Source organism: Buteo buteo, chromosome 17, assembly GCF_964188355.1.
Source record: "Buteo buteo chromosome 17, bButBut1.hap1.1, whole genome shotgun sequence".
In the NCBI taxonomy this organism is placed as follows: Eukaryota; Metazoa; Chordata; class Aves; order Accipitriformes; family Accipitridae; genus Buteo; species Buteo buteo.
This window is the reverse complement of record NC_134187.1, coordinates 25,164,273-25,186,064: the sequence shown is the minus strand read 5'-3', so window position 1 is coordinate 25,186,064 and position 21,792 is coordinate 25,164,273. Positions and strand designations below refer to the sequence as shown.

The following is a 21,792-nucleotide window of genomic DNA, read 5'->3' as shown; positions in this document are numbered from 1 at the left end:
GCCGCGGAGCGGGACCGCTGCGAGGAGCCGAGCGGGGCGAGGCGCCCGCCCAGTCCTGCAGGAGGCGCCGGGCGCTGCGCGGCGCTCGGGACCCGGAGCGCTCCTCTCCGCCTCTCCTCGCCCTGGGGTGGTTTCTTTGGCGCTGTCCTTAGCCCCCGCTGCCGCTCGGAGGACACGGTCGCAGCCGAGAAGAGCCGCCGGGTGTTGTTTTGTTTTTTTTTTTTGTTTTGTTTTTGCGGGAGCGGGTGCGTGTGGGGAATAACCGCAGACATGACCGCGTGGAGGAAATTCGAGTCTCTGCTGGTTTTCTGCGCGGGGCTCCTCGCTGCAGCTCAGGGTAAGGTTTGGGTTTCTCGCGCTGGGTCCGTGTAGGCTGTGGTTATGGCACCGGGTTCTCCCCCCCCCCTCCCGGCTAAGCCGCTGCCGCCCGCCTGAGCTCTCTCCCCTCGCTCCGTGGCTGCGCCGGGAAACGGAAAGCTCCCCGCTCCCCCCTTCTCCCTGCCCGCCTGCCGCCGCTGTTCCCCCGAGGGCTCCGTTCCCCCGACCGGCCACTTCCCCCCGGGGAGACACCGGCCCCCCCAGGAGTTGGGCAGCCCAGCCGCAGCGGTGCTGCCGGGGGGAACCGCGCACATCCAGCCGCCTGGGCAGCGCCGGAGTTTGGGAACACTTCGCTTCCCCCCCCCCCCTCCGCGCACGCACCAACGGCACTCGCCGCCGTGCGAGGGACGGTCCCCGGACCGGCAAGTTTGGCTCTTCCCCCGCCTCCCCGGCTTGTGCCGTGCTCAAGGAAGGGAAAGGGGGGGGGGGGAGCGCGGAGTGGGTGGCCGCGGAGAGCCACCCCCGCCGGCTCCGCGCCCCGCAAGTTCTGCGGAGGCGGGGATGCGGCGGCGGGGTCCGTGTGTCCCCCTCCTCTTCCAGCCCCCCGTGCCGGGGGCAGAGAGCTGCTCTCTGCTCGGTGTGCGGTGGGGAGCGTCTGGCACACACCCCCCCGGGTTTCTCCTTCAAATCAGCGAGGGGGGGGGGGTGGAGGGAGGAGAAACGAGGAGGGGGGTGACGGTGGAGAATTGGGTTACACAACTTCAGCACTGGCCTCGGCCCCATCCCTTGCCTCATCGCTGGAGACGACAACTTCCCCGTTATTCGCTTCGCCTCTCCTTAGCCCTGCGCTTTTTCACGCCGGGAAGAGAGACGCGAGTGTGGGAGGGAGAAGGAGGGAGGGAAGGAGAGCGGGAGGCTGCTCGCAGCCGAGCACCTGTCCGCCTTCCAGCCGCTGCCTTCTCCCACCTCGCTCCCGGCTGGCCCTGCCCGCCGCCGGGAGGACGGTTCCCCTTGCGCTCTGCGCCGTCTGAGGCTCCCTTAACCCTTCCAAGGCGCTTTACATCCTTCCCACCATTTTCTTCTCCTCGCTGCTTGCTTTTTTTTTTTTTTTTTTTTTTTTTGCCGGGGGGTGGCTGGAGCGGGGCGAGCCGGGCTCCCTCGGCCGCCCAGGCTGCCCTCCCTCCGGCCGGGATCCGTAAGGGAGAAGGCGGCCGAAGGCCAGCCCGCTCTGCCCGGCGGGGCCGGGCCGGGAGCTTTGCCCCCGGGCCAGCGGGAGCGGCTGCGGTTCCGCGGTGGCTCCGCTCCTCTGCGCGGCTCCTCGGTTCACCAGGCAACGCCAGGCGGCTGCCCCCGGCCGCGCCGTCTCCGTGGGGAAGGGAGCGCGGGGGAGGACGAGGAGGAGGAAGAGGAGAAGGAGGAGGAGAGGCGCCCGGCTTTCCTGGGGCGGCTCCCGGAGACTGGGCTGAGGCACTGCCCGGGCTTCTCGGCGTGGCCGCCCTCCCCAAACTTCCAGCATCCCCCCCCCCCCCGCCGCTTCCCGGTGCCCCGCACCAGCTCCGGGCTCGGCAGCCGCTCGCAGCCCCGCACACCGGCCGGCAGTCCCAGCGCTGCCCCGGGCCGGGGGGAGCTGGGCCCGGCCGGTCCGGGACGAGCGGCAGCTGCGATCGTGGCCGGGCCGGTTCCCGGGGCGGACCGACAGCGGCGACTCATTTGTTAAATACACTGTAGCTGGTCGTGTCGTTTGACATTTAAGTGTTTTCTTTTCATGGCTGACAGCACATAGGAAAAGCTGGAGGCTGGGTGATGGTTATTCAGCGGAGATCCGACGTGGTTTGCTTACATACAAAGGCTTTGCCAGGAACGCTTGGGCACTGCCTCGGATGCTGCTCTGCAGAATGTAATTATACCTCGCTTAATGTGGAGTGGCAACACACCTACTTAAAGGCTACAAACTGACTTAATATTGAAGTCAAACAACAGGTAGAAGGGGAGCCAGCAGGGACATTTGACGTAATTCTTTCCCATTTACCTTCCCAGGCAATGGAGCACAGGTATCTATATTTAGTCAAATGTAATCCTGAGGCCAAAATTACATTTATAGTTCAGAGAGTGAAAGAACTCCTTCCTTAGTAACGTGAAGAGCCTAGGCTTTTGGGAGCACATAACATTTTGATTAACAGGCGCCCAGAACTCTCTGTTTTACCAGCTCCTTGGTAGAAGAATCATTTGGTAGTTGCTGTAATAGGAATTCACCTGGGTTTTGGTTGGTTTGGGGGGGTTATGAGAGGAAAAAAAAAAAAAAAGTGCTGAATTTCTGGAGGTGTTGCCACAGGCGTTCCCTTATCTTTCAGTAAAATGAGAGGTGGGCTGCTTTCCACGTTGTTTCTCGTTATGAAATGAAATGGAAACCCTTTGTTGCTGTGCAATTTTCTTTAACTTTTTTAAGGGGCGAGAAAGGACGAAAATGAACATACGTCATCGTTTGTTGTGGTAGACTTGAGGTGCAGTTCTGTACATTTCTTTGGACTCGTTTTATTTGAGTGATGCATCTGAGTGTTTTGGGAAACATTTGGGGGATTCTTCCCTGTCTATTATGCTTTAAGCATCAAGGGAAATTAGTATAGAGTCATTTAAAGGAACCACTTTCCCAGAAACTACCCTATCATAGCAGTTATGCTTCGACAAGACAGGCAGCACAGTGTTCAGCTCTGCATGTTAAGGTGGGCTTGTTTATAGAGCCATTTGCTAATTCTGATAGGTTATATCCTAGCAAAAGCAAACTTAAAAAACTGTTGATTTGCTCGAAACACAAAACACGTCAGTATCATGTCTGTAAAAATTCATACTGCTGAGGAACAAATGGTAGATTTAGACTGAACTCAGACTAAAATTCAAGATAAAAGATTAAGATACCTTTCTGCTGTGTCCTGAGGTCTGTGGACAATGTATTTTCAATGTAGAAATGCATATTGCTTAATATTTCAAATTGTCCCGGTACATGTCTTCAAGATCATTTCCTGGACTTGTTTGGATAACCAAATACAGCACCTTCATCACCACCTAATTGCCTCAAACAAAATGTGCATAAGCAGGCTTACGCACAGAGGTATCTTTCAGATTAATGGACGTAGCAAAGGGAAAAAACCATTTCTGTTCTTAAATTGAATCCAGACAGTGAAAGGACTCCCATATCTACAGCTTAGGATTTTGTTAGAGAAAAAAAAAAAAAAGAAAGAAAAAGAAATAAACCCCAAAACATTTTATGTACCCTCTGTTCTCTGCTATCACTTTGTCAAAATAATCGCTGTGACTACATCACACAAAGTTACCACTATGTTTAAGGCCTACTCCTGTTGGACTGAGAGTGTTTGTCTCTTTTAAAGTCATGTATTTTCTCTCTCTCCAAAGCAGTGTTTCTCAAACTGCGAAGCTGGTCTCTCTAGAGAGGCTCTGTTCTCTTCCAGAGAAGACTAAAGCAATTCTAGGGAAAATGAGCTGAAAAAAAGAGGATTTTTTAAAGGAACCTCAGAGCTAGGTGTTGAGTACCTGCAACAACAGCTGCAAAACGAAGTTTTCTATGGATGCATTCCCCACCCCCCAGGCCAGTGAGGAAATGGCCATAGAAAGGCAGAAAAGAGAACAGCCAGCTCTGACCACGAAATATTTTAATGTAAAAATGCATTTATATTTTGGTAAGATCTGTATCTTCCCAATTTTCCATCAAGGTATGCGTACAATGTCTTTAACTCTGTATGGGAATAGGAAATATGGTCTATTTGAATATAATACAGCAGAGAGCATATCCGTTCAACAAAGATTCCCCAAACAATCACTTTAGACCTCCGAACCTGTAGATGAGGTTTGAATTCCCAGGCAGTACAGGGTTATCAGTTTCTCTGTGGGTGGAATGGGATATTGGTGTGTATGGAACAGGATACTGGTGTGAGGAGCTGGAGATGGTATACAAACACAGGTGAGAGCACGTGTGAACTTTAGGATGTATTGAAATCTGTGAGGGCACTTCAGCACTGTCTGTGATCTGCATATATAGGAGCTGTTCTGCAGAATGTTTTCTGTTCATTTTACTGACTGTCACTCCCATGTCCCTTTATACAGACACGTATGATTTTGATCAAGCATGGATTTTTTTGTTGTTGGGGGAGCAGTTGTAATTTTTTGCCCCTGCAGACCGCTTTTTCTATACAAACTAGCTCTTCATCTTGTTATTACTCATTACACGATAGTATCATTACATATCCATTGATATATGCAAGTTTTTAAAAGACATCTGTGGGACTTTGGCCTCAACACCATTTACATTCATGAAAACTTTGGCCCCACCAAATTAGGAACAATCTGAAAGTGTAAATATTTTAAAGAGAAACGAATGCATTCAAGATTTAACATGCTCTCTAGGAAGGCTGAAAAACCCTAGGGACCGCTGATTTCAACTTTTTTCAGGACATGTCATCTGTATACTGTCACATTAAACTTCCTCTCGCAACCTTTTCTCGGAGAAGTAACTGCTTAATAGTGTGACTGTGTAAAGTCTCCAATGAATTTAAAGATAATTTGATTTTGCTCAAATCTGTATTGAACTGTCATGTCTTCGACCATGATGACATTATTCTGCTAGTAAACAGCTGGAAGTGTAAGCACAGATCTTGCAGCGTAGTGCCAGGCTGCCTGTAAGCAGCAGTGGGATGCAGTGTGGAAGGAGGAATTGCTGGTTTATACAATCCACCTAAGCAGTAGCATAAGTATGAGACATGATCTCTAATAAAACTCGAGCATACAACTGGATTTAAATCAGGGTCACCAAATAAGAATCTGGCCTCTAGTTTCCATATGGCTGCAAAATTAGCCAGATTAGACTGAGCTAAATTGGATGTTCCTCCAATTTCTGCAGTGAACAAAGAGTAAGAATCATATGGAAATTCTTCTAATGTGTATGAATCACTTTCTTTTACTTAGATGTTTTACTCTTCTACGTCAGTTGCAATTTCCTTTAAACCATTTTTATCAACGAGTAACTTTTGAAATAGGGAAAAATGCCATTAATGCCTGAGGAAAGCTGTGGGAACTTACTTTGTCCTCACACATCTTTGTTCTGGCTGGATGAAAGACTTCACACCACTATATGGCATTTCTGTTGCATTTAAGAAAATCTACACTATATTTGTTATAAGCGTTTCTCAGTGGAATAACTGGTTAAACAAATTACTTGGATTATTGCTAGTGTTATATTGACACACAAAGGCAACATTTATCTGTTGCCTGCATTTAGTAATTGAACAGTAAATGGAGGCACGCATGCACTGAAGACTCTTACAAAAGTAATAATGCATCTTATTGCCAATAACAAGTCGTACTTGCTCAGAGACAGTGATTTTTTCTGCATTTCTTACTCATATTTAAAAAAAAAAAAGAGAAAATGACAAAAGTTTCTTGCCATTTTTATCTGGAGGGCACATTCAGTTAAAAGGGCAGAGCAAGATTTAATCACTGATAGGTTGCTGATGATTAACCAGAATTCCTCTTGATTAATCAGCATTTCATCAATGATTTGCTTTTAGCAAAAGATAAGCAAAAAAAATATTGCAATTTCTTGCAATTATAGTAATGCTTTAATTTCCAGCATAAAAATTAATCACAGTTTGTTACAGCTTTGTAATTATTAAATTATGCATTTTAACAATAAATTCATGCATATTCTGAAATAGTGATTCCACTTCTTTCAACTCCATTTTTTGAGTCATCACTGTCATGTAAATGGTAACTTTGGACAGTTGTGAGGGCCCCATTCTGCTGCAGTGGAAACTGAAATTTCTATTGATTCCAGCAGTAGCTGGATTGGCCAATTTTGAAAAGATTGCTGCTCCGAAAAAGGCAGGCACGGTAGATACTGCAGCTGAATAGTGGAGCCAGACCTTGTTTAATATGTGCTCTTGTGGCGGAGAACTTCTGACAATGTTTACATCCATGTATGACTGAAAAAAAGGAAAAGTGGATGAGTCTGAGCAGTCAACCTTGATAATATTAGAAGATTCATATATTTATGGAAGTAATTTGTTTTTAAACAGCATCTCTGATGTCTCCAAGAATAGTTTTATCTGACCTCTACCTTGCTTCGTCTTTTTTTTCCTTAAAGAAATTACGAAGGACAATATACGGAGAAACCTAGTATCATTTTAGTCTTTGGATGTTTTATGTCTCTCTTACAGTATCCCGTGGATACTGAAGTACAGAATCATGTTCCGTATTCATGTCTCCGTTGTACAGTGGCTTTCCAAAAGAAACATTTGCAGCACTGCAGCTGACACAGAGCTGAATAAATAATAATGAATAAAACTTTGTGTGCAGTGTTTGTTTTGCAAACTTGCATAAAATATGGTCAGCATTTTAAAATTACATTTTGCAGCACTTGCTTCACGCCTTATTCTCAATTTCAAGGCAATGACTTTTTCATGCGATTTTGCCAAACATGAAGTTTTTCTTATTTCTTGTCTGAAAGTTTTCCTTGTCTTTTTTTATTAAAGACCCATGTCTAAACCTATATTGGAGTTTTTCTATTGAAATGTTCTCACAATTCTGTTGTTTGCAGCAAACTCTTGACATTTGGCAGAGAGCAAATCTACATCTAGGGATATATCTTTTCCTCATCCTATGATCTGCAGATCAAATGTAGCCATGATACAATACTTCATAAATCATCGTTTACTTCCTTTGACCTGTATTACTCGCCATATCGTGTTCACATATGAAAACGAAGAGACCACAAATATTCAAACTTATATTTTGCTGAAACACCAGCAGTGCACTGGGAACAAAAGTGCAGCCAGCCTTGCTTTGTATTTGAAGCTCATGTTCAAGGGTGGGCCTAAACACACTGGGGACCACAAGCAGGATTTTCTTTTTTAAATACTCGCCCAGCTGTAGCTTGCATTTAAAGCATCTTCACTGTGCTTGCAATGCCTGCTGCTGAAATGGATGGGCGAGCTTGGCTCACTTTGATTAATGTATCCAAAATACATGAACGAGAGCTTAGGCTTGGCTTTGGGCATCGTGCTTGAGCTAGAACTTGCCTTGTATGAGTGCATCAGGGTTCAGTCTGAACTCATGGTGTGTATAACACGCACCGTGTAGTTTGGGACCCACCTTGTACTGACAGTGTTCAACACAGCTAGAGGTGCAAGGAAGAGGGAAGTGATTTTGTCAGGAAGCAGCTGATGTTGGGAAGCAAGCGGCTAGATACCACAGGAATACACGTCAGCTCGTGAAACCTGCCTTGCCCTGAACCATAGGAAAAAAAATGCAGGTGACTTTGAGGATAAGAAAAAAAGAAAGAAAGAGCAATGCTTCTTGCACAACAGTGAAGTTTTTGAAAAGGCCATTTTGATAAAATAAAAAACCCCAAAGTGTTTGACTTATTTTTAGACTAATTTTACATGCTTCTGGTTGTGAACCAAATGGTCATGACAAATCATACTGTTCTCACTAATGTCTGTGAGATATCAATGCAGAATCTGACTGCTTCCAAGTGACTAAGTACACTATTTTAGCTTTGCCCCAGCAGCCAGATTCTCTGTTGGTATCCTGCTGATGTTTCTTTTAATACATAGATTGAGTCATACCAAGCATTTTTTTTTTTTTTGGGGGGGGGGGGGGGCTGTTTTGTAATTCACTTTTAGAACCTCATTACAATAAAGCAACTGCTAATATCGCAATCGGTGACCCTCTGCATTTGCAGACATCTCTCCTGAGAAATTAAATTGATTTTCTTTATCTTAGCACGTAAATATCCCCAGCGCACACTTTGACCCATTGTTTGCAGTGTCTCTAACACTGAAGAATGTAGTGTTAATAGATTTTACGAAGTCAACAGTGGCAGCAGTAGTAGCATTTTGATTGTGAGTTATACTCAACCATTTCTGTCTTGCTTTCCTATGAAACCTATATAGTGGAGGCTTTATCGTGGTATTTAATTAACATTAACCTGTTCCAGTGCCTACTACCCTCATAGTGAAGAATTTCTTCCTTACATCTAATCTAAATCTATTTCAGTTTAAAGCCATTACTCCTCTTCCTACCACTACATGCCCTTGTACAAAGTCCCTCCCCGTCTTTCCTGTAGGTCCCCTTTAGGTACTGGCAGGCTGCTGTAGGGTCTCCCCGGAGCCTTCTCTTCTCCAGGCTGAACAACCCAAACTCTCTCAAAATTTCTTCACAGGAGAGGTGTTCCAGCCCTCTGATCATTTTTGTGGCCCTCCTCTGGACCTGCTCCAACAGGTCCATGTCCTTCTTCTGCTGGGGGCCCCAGAGCTGGACGCAGGACTGCAGGAGGGGTCTCACGAGAGCGGAGTAGAGGGGGAGAATCCCCTCCCTCGACCTGCTGGTCACGCTGCTCTTGATGCAGCCCAGGATACGGTTGACTTTCTGGGCTGTGAGCGCACATCGCTGGCTCATACTGTTTTTAATCCACTAATACCCCCAAGTCCTCTGCAGGGCTGCTCTCAATCCACTCATCGCCCAGCCTGTATATGTGCTTGGGATCGCCCCGAGCCATGTGCAGGACCTTGCGCTTGGCCTCGTGAACGCCATGAGGGTCACACGGACCCACCTCTCAAGCCTGTCAAGGTCCCTCTGGATGGCATCCTTTCCCTCCAGCGTGTCGACCACACCACACAGCTTGGTGGTATTTAGACTGAAGATACATGATGCCTCCAATTTTGTGGCCTATCTGAAGAGTATCTCACTCCACTGGCTTTCACTAGTTATATAATTTATTTGGTTCTGAGGAGAGTTTAACCTTTAATTGCTTTCATTAGCAACATTTAGTAAACAGACTGATAGCATGGAGATGATCTATGCAAACAGCAAAGAAGGATTTCTTCAACTCATGTTGCCATGACAATTTAGATTTTTCCTGTCAACTCTTGAGAAGCTCTAAAGTCATTTCTTTAAAGCAATGAATCAGGGAATATTTTGGAAATTGAAGTTGCTCTCTTTTTTCTATTTAGTATCATTTCACACAGTGAGGGGCCTCACCCAAAAGATTTTAAAATCTACAAACAAGAACTATTGCAAAAAATATAATATCATGAAACCCTCTTTATGGATCTCTGGTGATTGACGCCAGCAGAGAAGCTGACTTCAGGTGCATTATCAAGTGACTTAGATTTCATTTATTAACTATATGATAATAATAAATAGTCATAATAAAATGGATAACGGAGAGTGGAGATGCCAGCTTATAGTTGTCATTTTGATCTTCATGACAATATTTTTTCTTGCGGCTATTTTGAGGCAATTAGATTACAGAAGGATTATAGAACAAAGAAGGACTAATCATTTTATTTTTGTTACAGTTCCAATTACAAAATTAGTTCAATGAATGAGGAATAAAATCAAAAGGCTGTTGTCCACATATTTAAATTACTATCCAAGATATGTCCCATATACAATGTTATTACCACTCAAATTGAACTTCCCTCTTTTGATTTGTTTTAAATGAAATGGATTGTTTTGAAAATACCTAAAACTAGTTCAAACTACTTTAATTTAATCCTTATAAAATAAATTACTGGCTTAAAGAGGTATTTCTTAGGTTGCTGTTAGCAGTGAGGGAAACATGGTAAATGAAAAGAAGATAACGTGAAGTGCTGTTTCTGCTGGGAAAATAAGTTTCTCTGTGTAGAAGACAAGAAAAGTAGCTCAGTAATGGTTTTCTTTTTAAAATGTTCCTGGCTGATGATGGCTACTGAGTTGGTGTAGTTTGTTTACCACTTTGCAATGGATTTGAGATGAGTCATATCACATTAGAAGGAAAATTGAGAAGTTGTTTTGTCAAAGTGAATTCAGTTTTCCCTTTTTTCATATTTACTCAAATTATTAGTTCTCTTTAAACAGAGACACCTAATTGATTTTTTTTTTTTTAGTGTCGATTCTTGTTGTGTCCATACATCTGAGTTCCTATTGCTAGAAATGGTAAGTCCGGATCTACAATTTCTGTATACTGGATAAGGTGACTGAGCTGGAGTCTCCAGTTAGCCTCATGCATCTTCTTTGAAGGATTAGCCATTTTATTGCCAAGCTAGTTTGGACCACAATACTTTCAACCTCTACAAAAATGGTTGTGTTTTGGAAGCCTTTCTATCCCCTTGCCTTCAGAGCGGGAGTTGGCTGAGTAAGGACTATAGGATAGGTCCTCAAGATTTCATGTTGTAGAGAAATCTTTATTGTGTCGTATTTCCTTACTGACTTTGTAAGTCCACTTTACTGGTAATGCATCTCAGTGTATCCACAAACAGTGTTAAGGTAAAGTGGTACTTACTTATATGAATATTTGATAAAGAAACAGACTTGTGGATGGAATACACTTATGATACATCAGGTCATAGGCATTCAGCATGAAAAACAACCTTTTTACAAAATATCTGATGGAAGAGGAGATCCATTTAGTGAATAAAAGAACATGTACATACTGAACAACAAAAGCATCTGTCTGAGCTCATTTTACATGCAAAACAAGTTTTAGTGTCAAGTTCAAGGACACTGGAAAGGGGGCAGAAGGGACTGTTTATTGTCGAGAGCCTAGATTTGTATTTTTACTTTCTTTTCAGGAGTGCCAAATATCTGCAGTTCCTACTGCCATAACAGAAAACTGCAGATCTCAGCACTTTTGAACATCAAGGAATTTGTGCTGTACTTACTTTTATGCTTGAGAATCATCATAATCTGAATGCAATATAGTGCTGTAAAGAGAACAATATTCAGCATTTAGTACTGTTATCTCCCAGATGATAGTATTGAATTAAGCAAAATTTCCAAATCTACAATTGTTGCGTTATTTTTTTAGGAAGGAGAGATTCCTCAAGGGAAGTTGTAGTTTGTTTTTCCTTTAAAACTGTTGTACTTAAGTAATTCTGTGTATATAAAAAAACCCTGGATCTGATGTACCCTGGAACAAAATGTTTGTGATTACAAAGCAAACATTAAAAGCAGCAGCAAATCAGAATTTGGAGTGAAGCCAACTCATAGACTACTGGCTATATTGGATAATGGAGCCTGTTGTCCTGGCCCAGAATTAAAAACAATCAGTTCCACCTCTACTTTATTTCCTCTATGATTATTCATCATTTTTACATTTATCCCACATTGATGGTAACTAATTGCAGTTCCATGGGGCTCCATTTTTCTTTCTAAGAAATAGGCTGTTTGTAAGGGGTGAGGCAGGCTCTGATGGAAAAAAGTATCATCTACCCAGTTTTACCACTGTAGGATAGGTGCCAGACTTCTTTGATATTATTGTGCATTGCTCTGCAGACCATATTTGCAGGATGGATAGATTTGTGCAAATGTTTTGAATGTGCTTTTTCACTGTATTGGGTTTGCATGGCAAGGTTGGGGGGAGGGTGGGGCTGCAGGGCTGGCTTCTGTGAGAAGTTGCTAGAAGCTTCTTCCATGTCCAACAGAGCCAATGCCAGCTGGCTCCAAGATGGACCCACTGGTGGCCAAGGCCGAGCCCATCAGCGGCGGTGGTAGCGCCTCTGGGAGAAGAGATTGAAGAAGGGGGAAAAAGCTGCTGCACAACAGAAACAGCAGCTGGAGAATGGGGTGAGAACATGTGAGAGAAACAACCCTGCAGACCCCCAGGTCAGTGCAGAAGGAGGGGAGGAGATGCTCCAGGTGCAAGAGCAGAGATTCCCCTGCAGCCCACGGAGGTCTACGGTGGAGCAGATCTCCACCTGCAGCCCATGGAGGACCCCACACCGGAGCAGGGGAATGCCCGAAGGAGGCTGTGACCCCGTGGGAAGCCCATGCTGAAGCAGGCTCCTGGCAGGACCTGTGGCCCCGTGGAGAGAGGAGCCCACGCTGGAGCAGGTTTTCTGGCAGGACTTGTGACCCCGTGGGGGACCCACGCTGGAGCAGTCTGTGCCTGAAGGACTGCAGCCCATGGAAGGGACTCACACTGGAGAAGTTCATGAAGGACTGTCTCCCGTGGGAGGGACCCCACTCCAGAGCAGGGGACGAGTGAGGAGTCCTCCTCCCCCTGAGGAGGAAGGAGCGGCAGAGACAACGTGTGAGGAACTGACCCCAACCCCCATTCCCTGTCCCCCTGTGCTGATGGCAGGGAGGAGGTAAATAAAATTGGGAGTAAAGTTAAGCCGAGAAGAAAGGAGGGTTGGGGGGAAGGTGTTCTTAAGATTTGGGTTTATTTCTCATTACCCTACTCTGATCTGATTGGTAATAAATTAAATTAATTTTCTCCAAGTCGAGTCTGTTTTGCCTGTGATGGTAACTGTTGAGTGATATCCCTGCCTTATCTCGACCTGTGAGCCTTTCGCTACATTTTCTCCCCCCCGTCCAGCTGAGGAGGGGAGTGATAGAGTGGCTTTGATGGGCACCTGGTGTCCAGGCAGGGTCAACCCAGCACAGTCACATAGCACCGGTACTTTCAGGTACAGTTTTGTAAAGCAGAAGCATTTTGTGCAACTGTCTCAACAGCAGTTTGCTTCTCAGATCTAGTCAGTCACAGTGCTGTTGTCTAGGTACTATCCCAAAAGAGCGATATGCATGAGGATCAGGTCCCCTGGGGGGAAAAAAATCAATTAAAATAAAGCTACTCTTTGATGCTAGAAAGATAATGGACTGCCCCTGTGAAAAAATAAGCTGTTGTGGTGACAGTGTGTCAGGTGAGGGATGGGCATTCAGCACAGAGGACAGGATAGGCAGCCAATGGAAATCATTCTTATATTTCATTGACACACTCTCCAATAGTACTGCTGAGGAAGATAAGCTATCTCAAAAAAGAAGCTACATATGAAAAAGCATGACAGCATTTAATGGGAGTTTCAGTCAGGACTATTTTATTTTTTTTAAATCAATCCTTACTCTTGTCATTTGCCCTCTTCCACTCAATTTTTTTCTAGGCTATTCTGTCTATTATTGTATTTATTCTGTAAATGAAAGTTCATTAGGTAGTGACGTGTATAGTGTGATTTATTAATTTGCTTTATGGTAAACTCTAGATTATAGAGACCCATCATACAAAGGATTATGTGAACATAGAGAACATGAAATGGACAACATTGTGACAGGAACCTCAAGTCTGGGGAATGTTATTTCCTGCATGACCAGAATCAAGCAAAAAACCTTATCTTCTGAAACTTAGCCCATAGCAGCTTCATGCTTCCCTGTATTTTACAGAGGACATAGCCCAGATTAGTTCACTCACATCCATCAAGAATTATTCAAATATTTTTCTGTTCTCCATTCCTGGTGTTTATCTTACTGAAGAGCAATGAGTAATCACCTTCCCTTATTGTCTCCAGGAACAAAGGCAAACTGGTGTAGTCTTACTAAGCAGAACTGGTAATACAGCTCAAAACTTGAAATGTCTGCTGGCAAGTGCCCTCCCTGGAAGCCCTGGTGCTACTACTGTGCAGGTCTGATGTGGTCTGATAAATAACGACTGGTGCCCTCATGGGCATGGCAGTTCAATTGCTGAGCTGATATACAGGCTTTACAGTGATGTGCTGAAAATAATGGCTTTTATATTGTAGGACTGGCAGAGCTGGGACCATCAGATTTGCATCATTAAGCACTATTTCTCTTTCCTTTCTCCTTACTGTTTCTTTAAAATTTTCCTTTTGCAGACCTTATCTTTCTTGTTCCAGTCACTCTATAATTTCCTCCTCTGCTGAAGGAGTATAAAACACCTTCTTTGTTATGCTCCAAAGTGGCTGTTTAACATTCCCATGGAGGAAAGCACATGGGGTCTAATCTGTGATGCCTCCTGCACTGGGAGCAACCAGCCCAAGGGCTGAAGATGGGCACAGGGCACTCCTGAGACCTGAAGAACTAAGTCAGGGACAGAAGCTGTGCCCAGATTTTCTGCATATCCCATGAATTTGGTTAAGTTTCAGTCTTCACGTATTTAAAAATGCAAACAGCGTCACATCAAATCAGACCAAAATAACCTCTCTCTGACAATGGCCATTAGCAAATGCATAGAAAAAATTGCAGGAAACAAGATATAGACAGCCTTATATTTTAGCAGCCTCTGGCCAGTTTAGGGAACTCTGAGCCAGAGGTTGCATCTATGTTCAACATCTATCAACAAATTTAACCTTTGTGAGTCTGTTCTTAAACCTATTCATAATTCAGACTACCACACTATTTTTTGACAATCTGTTTTACAGTTTAATTCCTGCTGTGCCAAAAAGCCTGCATTTTACTTGTTTTGAAACTTCTACCTGCTCATTTCCCTGTGTGCTTCCAGCTCTTCAGAAATATTTCACCCTGCACAGAACTTTGCATCTGATAGATAGGAAAGGATGATGTGAATCTGTAAATTACATACTTTTCCCACATACAGCTAAAAATTCCATATGGATCTTTATATTAACTAACTTCAAGTAATACTAATGTATGATTCCCAAATGCATTTCTCATAATTTTTAACTATCATGATGTTGTAGTTAGTGTTGCTGATGCACTTATAAGAATAGTCTGTATGTCATTGTAAACAGCCACTTCCCTCTGTCCCAAAGACTGTACATGGTGACCATCTGAATGACAGTGATGTTCAACATTTTGCTCTATGAGAGATTTCTGGAGGGACAGCAGAGAAAATGCTTAGAAAATTAAGTCCTGGTAAGAAATGAACACAGCAAACCAGGTGCTTAGTGGTCTCCTCTCCCACTGACATCGACTTCCATGGAGTGTGTTAGTAGCTTTATATTATCTGTAAGTGCACTGTGTAGTAGCTTCATCTTGCATATATGCTGTTTTCCCCTCTGTGGTCCAATCCATCACTGGTCACAAGTCATATTTTGATGGTGTTCTCTTTCCTGGGACAATAAGCAAAAAATCTGGTGAAAACTGATGGGGGTTGTTGCAAATTTTAATGATGGGATTTGGTTAAGGATTGGCTTTCTGTGGATATTAGGGAAGAATTTGTTAGAAAAGGCTTGGGAAGAGGTCCATTATACTGAGAAAGCTGAAACCATGTCATTCTTCTAAATTGACCAATTTCCCCCCTCCCAGACCTAGAACAAATAGCAAAAAAACCCCAACAAACATTGAAAATTCTGCCCCTAAATATCTCAAACCTTAATATATGCAATATATTCCATTAGCTCCAATTCATAGGGTTTTGGGTTTAGTTTCATGTTAGAAAATTTGTCACTGTCTGAAAAAGAATTGTTTCTCTTGTTCCCTGAGACAGCAGCCTTCCCACGTGCGTTTAAGCTGGCTCTGAACGGGATGTACAAATTCTGCCCTTCCCCTTTATTCTACCTTTTTTTCTCAGCACTGGCTGTAGAAAAGCCTATCAGCATCATAATTACAAAACAAAGCAATGCAAATAAATAATTAGCGAAAGCATAGCTGACCATTATGAACAAGAGTAGCATGAGATAGAAGAAACCAGAATCTGTTTAATGTTAGCAAGTCTCCCATGACTGTTCATGCACCTTCATTCTGAAAGGCTCTATTTGATTTCCATTACAGAATTTTCTGAGTATTTCTTGATAGAGTCTATCCAGAAAAGGAAGGCATTAATTACTCCTGTCCTGTGCAAACAAAATCATTGCTTAGCTTTTAAGAACTGACAAGAACACAGGTTTCAGAAAGATGACTGAGAAAGGACTACATGCAAACAAGATGTAACGTATCTGAAGTACAGCAATCTAAATTTCCAGCAAGACGAGGGAAAGATTGAGTTCTTTGAGTAGGACTGTTTTAATGGGATAACAAAATTATTTTTCAAGCAAGTTTTGTTTTCAGCTCGATTAGAAAAAATCAAACATTTATTAAAATGAGAAAATGTCTGAACAGCTAAAGATTATGATCAAAAAACAGATTAAGTTTACAAATAAATACTGTGTTTAATTAAAAAGTAATTGCTTGTTTTAGGTAGCAATACTTTAATGCTGGTTTGGGGTGACAGAAAGATCTGTGTAGTCCTGTGTTTATCTATTAAGCTTGCCTCTTTTAAGAATTACTCACTTGACCAGAAGAAAAAATGCCATATAGAATATCTCAACCACTTTCACTGAAGGATCAGATGGCTTGTACATTTAGTTGCTTGAATTAGTAGAAGTGTTCACAGAAAATTATTCAAAAAGGTTTTGTTGATAAACTATAACATTCCTTACTGTTATGTTGCTAGTATAATCCTTCAATATCTGTCTTTTCTTCTCACTGCCTAGAATAATTTTTTTGTTAGTATAGCATACATACCTGAAAATTTCAGAAAATAAAAATCTGCTGATTATTCTAATGCAATATAACTTATTAATTCAAGAGCTAGAACTGATATGTGCTGGACTCTTCAGTTCCTAATTAATTTCATGGATGTTGAGGACACTCAGCGGTAAATAAATACACAGAAGAATTTAACCATCAAGTTCTCCATTTATTGTGAAGATATACATCTAGCACTTAGATTACTGAACTGCCACTCAATGGCTACTTTAACCCCAGAAACACCCGAATTTACACATGCCTATTTTTCATTAGAAAATTTCCTTTGAGCCTACAATTACATTTCTGGGCATACTCAGAATGGTTGCATACTGCCAATTTGTATAGGACTGTTATTGAACAGTCACTGTAATCTTCAATGCTCTTCCATAGAGATAGAACTGTTTGGCTTTCTTTAAGTGCACCTCCCAAGTTTGGCCTTACATAAGATATTCCTGGGGGTGGAAGCAGTGCCCTCTCATTTTCCCACAGTAGAGAGAGTAATTTAACAGTTGGAGCACTTAGGTAGATTGTGAAAAATCTACGTTCAGCTGCTTCTTCCCTGGGAAAGTTAAAGCCTGTCTCATCCTTTTTTTCTGGTATACGCTGTGATTGCCCTAGGCTCTCCCCTGTTGGTGCCGTGAAGGTTTCCAGTTAAAGTTTCCTTTGGAGGTAGAAGGTTTGGGTTCCAAGCCTTGCTTAAAGGAACTCAGTATAAAATATTAAAAAAGCTGCTGGAACAGTAACTGCACTCCTACTGGTCCCCTCTTACATGGAGAGCATTACTCGCCACATCAGAGTCTTGCTCCCGGTTGGGTTTCTGTCTTGCTCAGTGAATATTCAATTATTCTATGAAAAGTGGAACTGTAAGTCCACCTGGAATACTGCTCTGGGGTTCATTTGCCAGGAAGCACCTAAAAGGTAGGTGCTGCAATAGCTAGTTTCAGCTTATTTCAGGAAATAATCAAAAGCTTTTATCATTAGGGACTTAACAATCACCATGTTATACCCTTCTAATAAAATCTACAAAGAAATCTTACAAAGAGAGGTATGCTATTATCAGGGGGACTGTTTGATTTGTCCTGTGGTTCATATTTATTTAAGATGTAGGCAAAATATTTTTTTTTTCTTCTAGTACAAAGTTTGCAGTGCCACTTAACTTATATCTGCCACATCTCTGCTGACATCATCATTGATATAGGAGAGATGAAAAAAATTTAGGTCTAGGTATAACATTGCCATTTGAATATGCATGTATTATTAGTCTTAAGCTGCCCAGTTACCTTGGTAATGAATATAGTGTAAATACATGTATGTATGTGTGTCAGAGAGAGAGAGAATTGCAGTCATTTGAATCTCCTGTGGAGTTAGTCCTGTAGTTACCTTTCACTGTTCAAGTTTTGTCCATTTTTCTGATCATGTAAAAAACTTTCCCTTTGTTTCTGAGGGCAGCAGTCACAGCAGGCTGCTGCCACACGGGAAGATGTCATGTCTGCAATACTTCACCCTAACCCATTGAAGTTCTGCAGCTCAAGTCCATGACCTTGAACTTCAACCAGGGATCTCCGAAATACCAGAGCGCTGTGCTGGCAGTGTATTGCCTTGCTTATCAGCTGCAACATTACATGGGTTTTCACCTCAAGGCACAGGGACTCATGTAATTGAGACTGGAGGCCACAGATTTGTAAATTTATCACTAAATCCATTTCTCTCAGGATGACACATTGCATTTTGGCTCCCTGTAAGTGGAGGAATGCATTTGGAAAAGCTTTTGATAGCTATTCCACCATGCTAAGGATTAGAGCACTCTGGAAAGCTCCTCCCCACCTCTGAATGCAAAGTGACCAAAACCTTCTGAATTTTACCACCCTATATTGACAACAATACTTTGTTCCATTTTACTACATGTAGTAAAATAGCACATATACATGTGCTACCCCGCAACACCAAAAGAAACAGCATGAAGTACACACTTTGTGTGATTTTTGGTTTTCTCATCAAAACCAGTTTTGAAAAGATACTTTTAAACAGCTAGTGAGGAACATGGAGGGACAAAAAGCTATTTACTGACAAAATTTACATCAGATCTGTCTAGGAATGATTTTTGCAGATTGAAAAAAGGCAAGCAAGTCTTAAAAAAAGATTAAAGACGGTCCAAGAAACTATACATCAGTGAATTTAACAACAGTTGTGGGGAAAAATAAACTACCATAAAGAAGTGTGAAAGAACAGCTTGAAAATCAGTTTGGTGAAGGATAACCAGCATAGATTCAGGCAGGGGAGGTCATGCGTAACTAACCTGCTGGAGTTCTTTGAAGATATTACTGCCACTGTAGATAAGGGAAATTCAATGGATGTAGTCTACTTGTAAGCCTTTGACAAGGCACCACATCTGAGATTAATGGCTAAGAGAAGTCATGAAGGCAAAGAAACTGTGGGATGGAAAACTAGTTTAAGTGTAGGCCACAAAGGGAAAATCTGGACAGAGTTTCTGAGGAGTCAGTGTTAGGCCTCTGTTGTTCATGGTCATGTATGTCTGAATGTAAGTGAAGGGGGTAGAATTTGTAGCTTATGCAGGATCTAAAAGCATAGCAAGAAGCGCAGAGCAATGCCATCATATTCAAAAGGTGTTGTATTGTCTATATAACTTGTCTAGCAAAAATAAACAGAATTTGTCTACAAAAACATAGAATACTTAATCCAGGAACACAAAACCAAATTAGAAAATACTCAATAAATAAAACAATCATCCTATATACTAAGCAAGAAAACAAATTGGGAATTATTGAGGAAATAAATTGAAGCCATCAGCCCAGAGCAAAGCAGCATTTTAAAAGGTCAAAAGATGCAAAGATGTTTTAGAAGACAGAAAACATATCAAACAAAACAATATTGTTAGTGTACACAAAACCGTAGTAAAAGCATCTCTAGGACATGGTCTACAATATTGCTAATAGTTGTTCAGGGAAAATAATATTTTCATGTTGGGATTCATTGTAGGGAAACAAAAGATATAAGGTCCCAATAGCAGAACTGTGAAGAATGCTAAAGAACCTCAGGGTTTTTTTACTGTAAACCAGGAAAATATATGGTGTTTTTATTATAGTAGGACCCAGGGATTTTAGTCAAAATTAAGGTCCTATTGTGTTAGGCATGCTAATGGAAGACAGCACCTTCCTGTGCCAAGGAGCTTATAATAAAACAGCTTAACTGTACAGTCAAGGGAAAAAAAAGACACAAAGGACACAGTAATTTATCCAAAGAAGGTCTGTGCCTGAATTGTGATCTAGGATTCATATTTTATGAGTCCCAAGTCAATATTTTATATAATGAGTTACATTATTCCTTTATAGGTGTAAAGGATTTGCTTAATATGGGGTTGAAAACCTAGGCAAGTATCTTTTTTATACATATATATATAAGCTTAGAAATAGAAAATTCTTACTCTGCATTTATTCAGGTCTTAACCTAAGTCACTGATTCCACAGACCTCTACTTAAGTCTAATAAAGATTAGATTAAATTCTTAAGGAATCTTGATATTCATTCCTAAATATCTGAATTCCAGAGTAAGATACATATTAATTTTTAGAGGAAAATAATGAAATAATATGTGTAAGTAAGTCCAGTAAGGCATTTGCTTTTATGTGAGAAAAATGAGGTAAACAAAATTAACAAAAATTGACTGAAATGGCTATTTTTGGATTAAAATGGACTTCATTCTTCATTACTTTCTTATGCTCTGAGGTCTGCTAGGAAGGAAAAATATTCTCAGAAGATGAGCATTTCCCCCTAGTTATGGAAAGTTTCTTTGCTGTATGACTCAGAGCTTTGAAGTTCATATATTCAATCTTTTCTTTCATACATATATTCACTCTTATAGCTAGGGCTATATCCAAAAAGGGACTTTGCTGCTATAGCACTAGGAGCCCTGGTGCCTAACTTCTAAACATCTGGTCCCGAAAACTGAAACTAGAAGACTGTGCTAAGCTTTCTTTCTTGTTGGGGAAAACCTAGGTATCTTGGAATAGAATCGTAAATAGGCACTGAGCAGGGTGTTTGTAGCAGTAGATAAAATACCCCCCCTCGCTTCCTCCTCTAGGAGAGAAGAATTTCACTCAGCCCTGTGAGAAGGAAATCCTTCTTTCCTCCTAGATTCCATCTTCCTAGCTAGCCTCTTCCTAAACTGTAAGACAAGCCATTGTCATTTTAATTTTAAAATATAATAACATGAAGAGTTTTGTCTGGCTTTCATGCTCTTCAGTGCAATACGGTTATGGATATAGCACCAACATCTCTCAGGACAGAGGGAACAGACCAGAAAGAGACTGCCTTTGGTAACACTTCTTTACAAGCCAAAACAGACAGGCAATGTTACTGCCTCCTTATCGTATACATTCAATGAATATGCCTATACACCAAACTGCATGAAAACCTCAGTCCAGGGTTGCCCGTTCTTTGCTCAGATGGCACATAGTCTCCTGTCCAGTGGTAACTGTAGATCCTACTCCTAAACCTTCATGTTATTCCTTATACAGTTTACGTTCATGTAAAATACTCCTGATCTTCCAGTCCAAGCAAGTTTGTACTCAGAGTGAACTTTGCAATGGGAACATGAGTCAGTGAAAACATTGGTGGCCTTAGTTTGGTAATGGTTCTGAACCAACTTATCTACTGTAACATTTGTAGTCACTATTGAGGAACTCACTGTGCATGGGGGGGTGTTGGGGTTTAAGCCCAGCTGGCAACAAAGCACCACGCAGCCTCTTGTTCAATCCTCCCCCTCGGCCCCGGTGGGATGAGGATTAAAAATAAAGAAAAGCTCATGGGTCGAGACAAGAACAGGGAGGGATTGCTCCCCACTTATGGTCATGGGCAAAAGGCAGGCTCAACTTGGGGAAGAAACAAAATCAATTTAACTTACTACCAATCAAATCAAAACAAGGATACTGAGAAGTAAAACCAAACCTGAGAACACCTTCCCCCCACCCCTCCCTCCTTCCCAGCTCAACCCCACTCCCGGTTTTCTCTCCTTCCTCCCCCTGGCAGCGCAGGGGGACGGGGAATGGGGGTTGGGGTCAGTTCCTCACACCTTGTCTCTGCTGCTCCTTCCTCCTCAGGGGGAGGAGGACTCCTCACTCGGCCCCTGCTCCACCGGGGGGTCCCTCCCACAGGAGGCAGTCCTTCAAGAACTGCTCCAGCGTGGGGCCCTTCCACGGGCTGC

General features: G+C 42.6%; 1 protein-coding gene across 1 annotated transcript in view; it reads left to right on the top strand.

Annotated features, from left to right (window-relative positions):
* Positions 1-270: 270 nt before the first annotated feature.
* The window catches only part of CSMD1 (CUB and Sushi multiple domains 1), a 1,222,061-nt gene continuing 1,200,539 nt past the window's right edge, over positions 271-21,792 (top strand). Inside the window, exon 1 of the mRNA XM_075049874.1 lies at positions 271-337. Within this exon, the coding sequence (XP_074905975.1) occupies positions 271-337 (67 nt within the window). The remainder of the gene's footprint in view (positions 338-21,792) is intronic.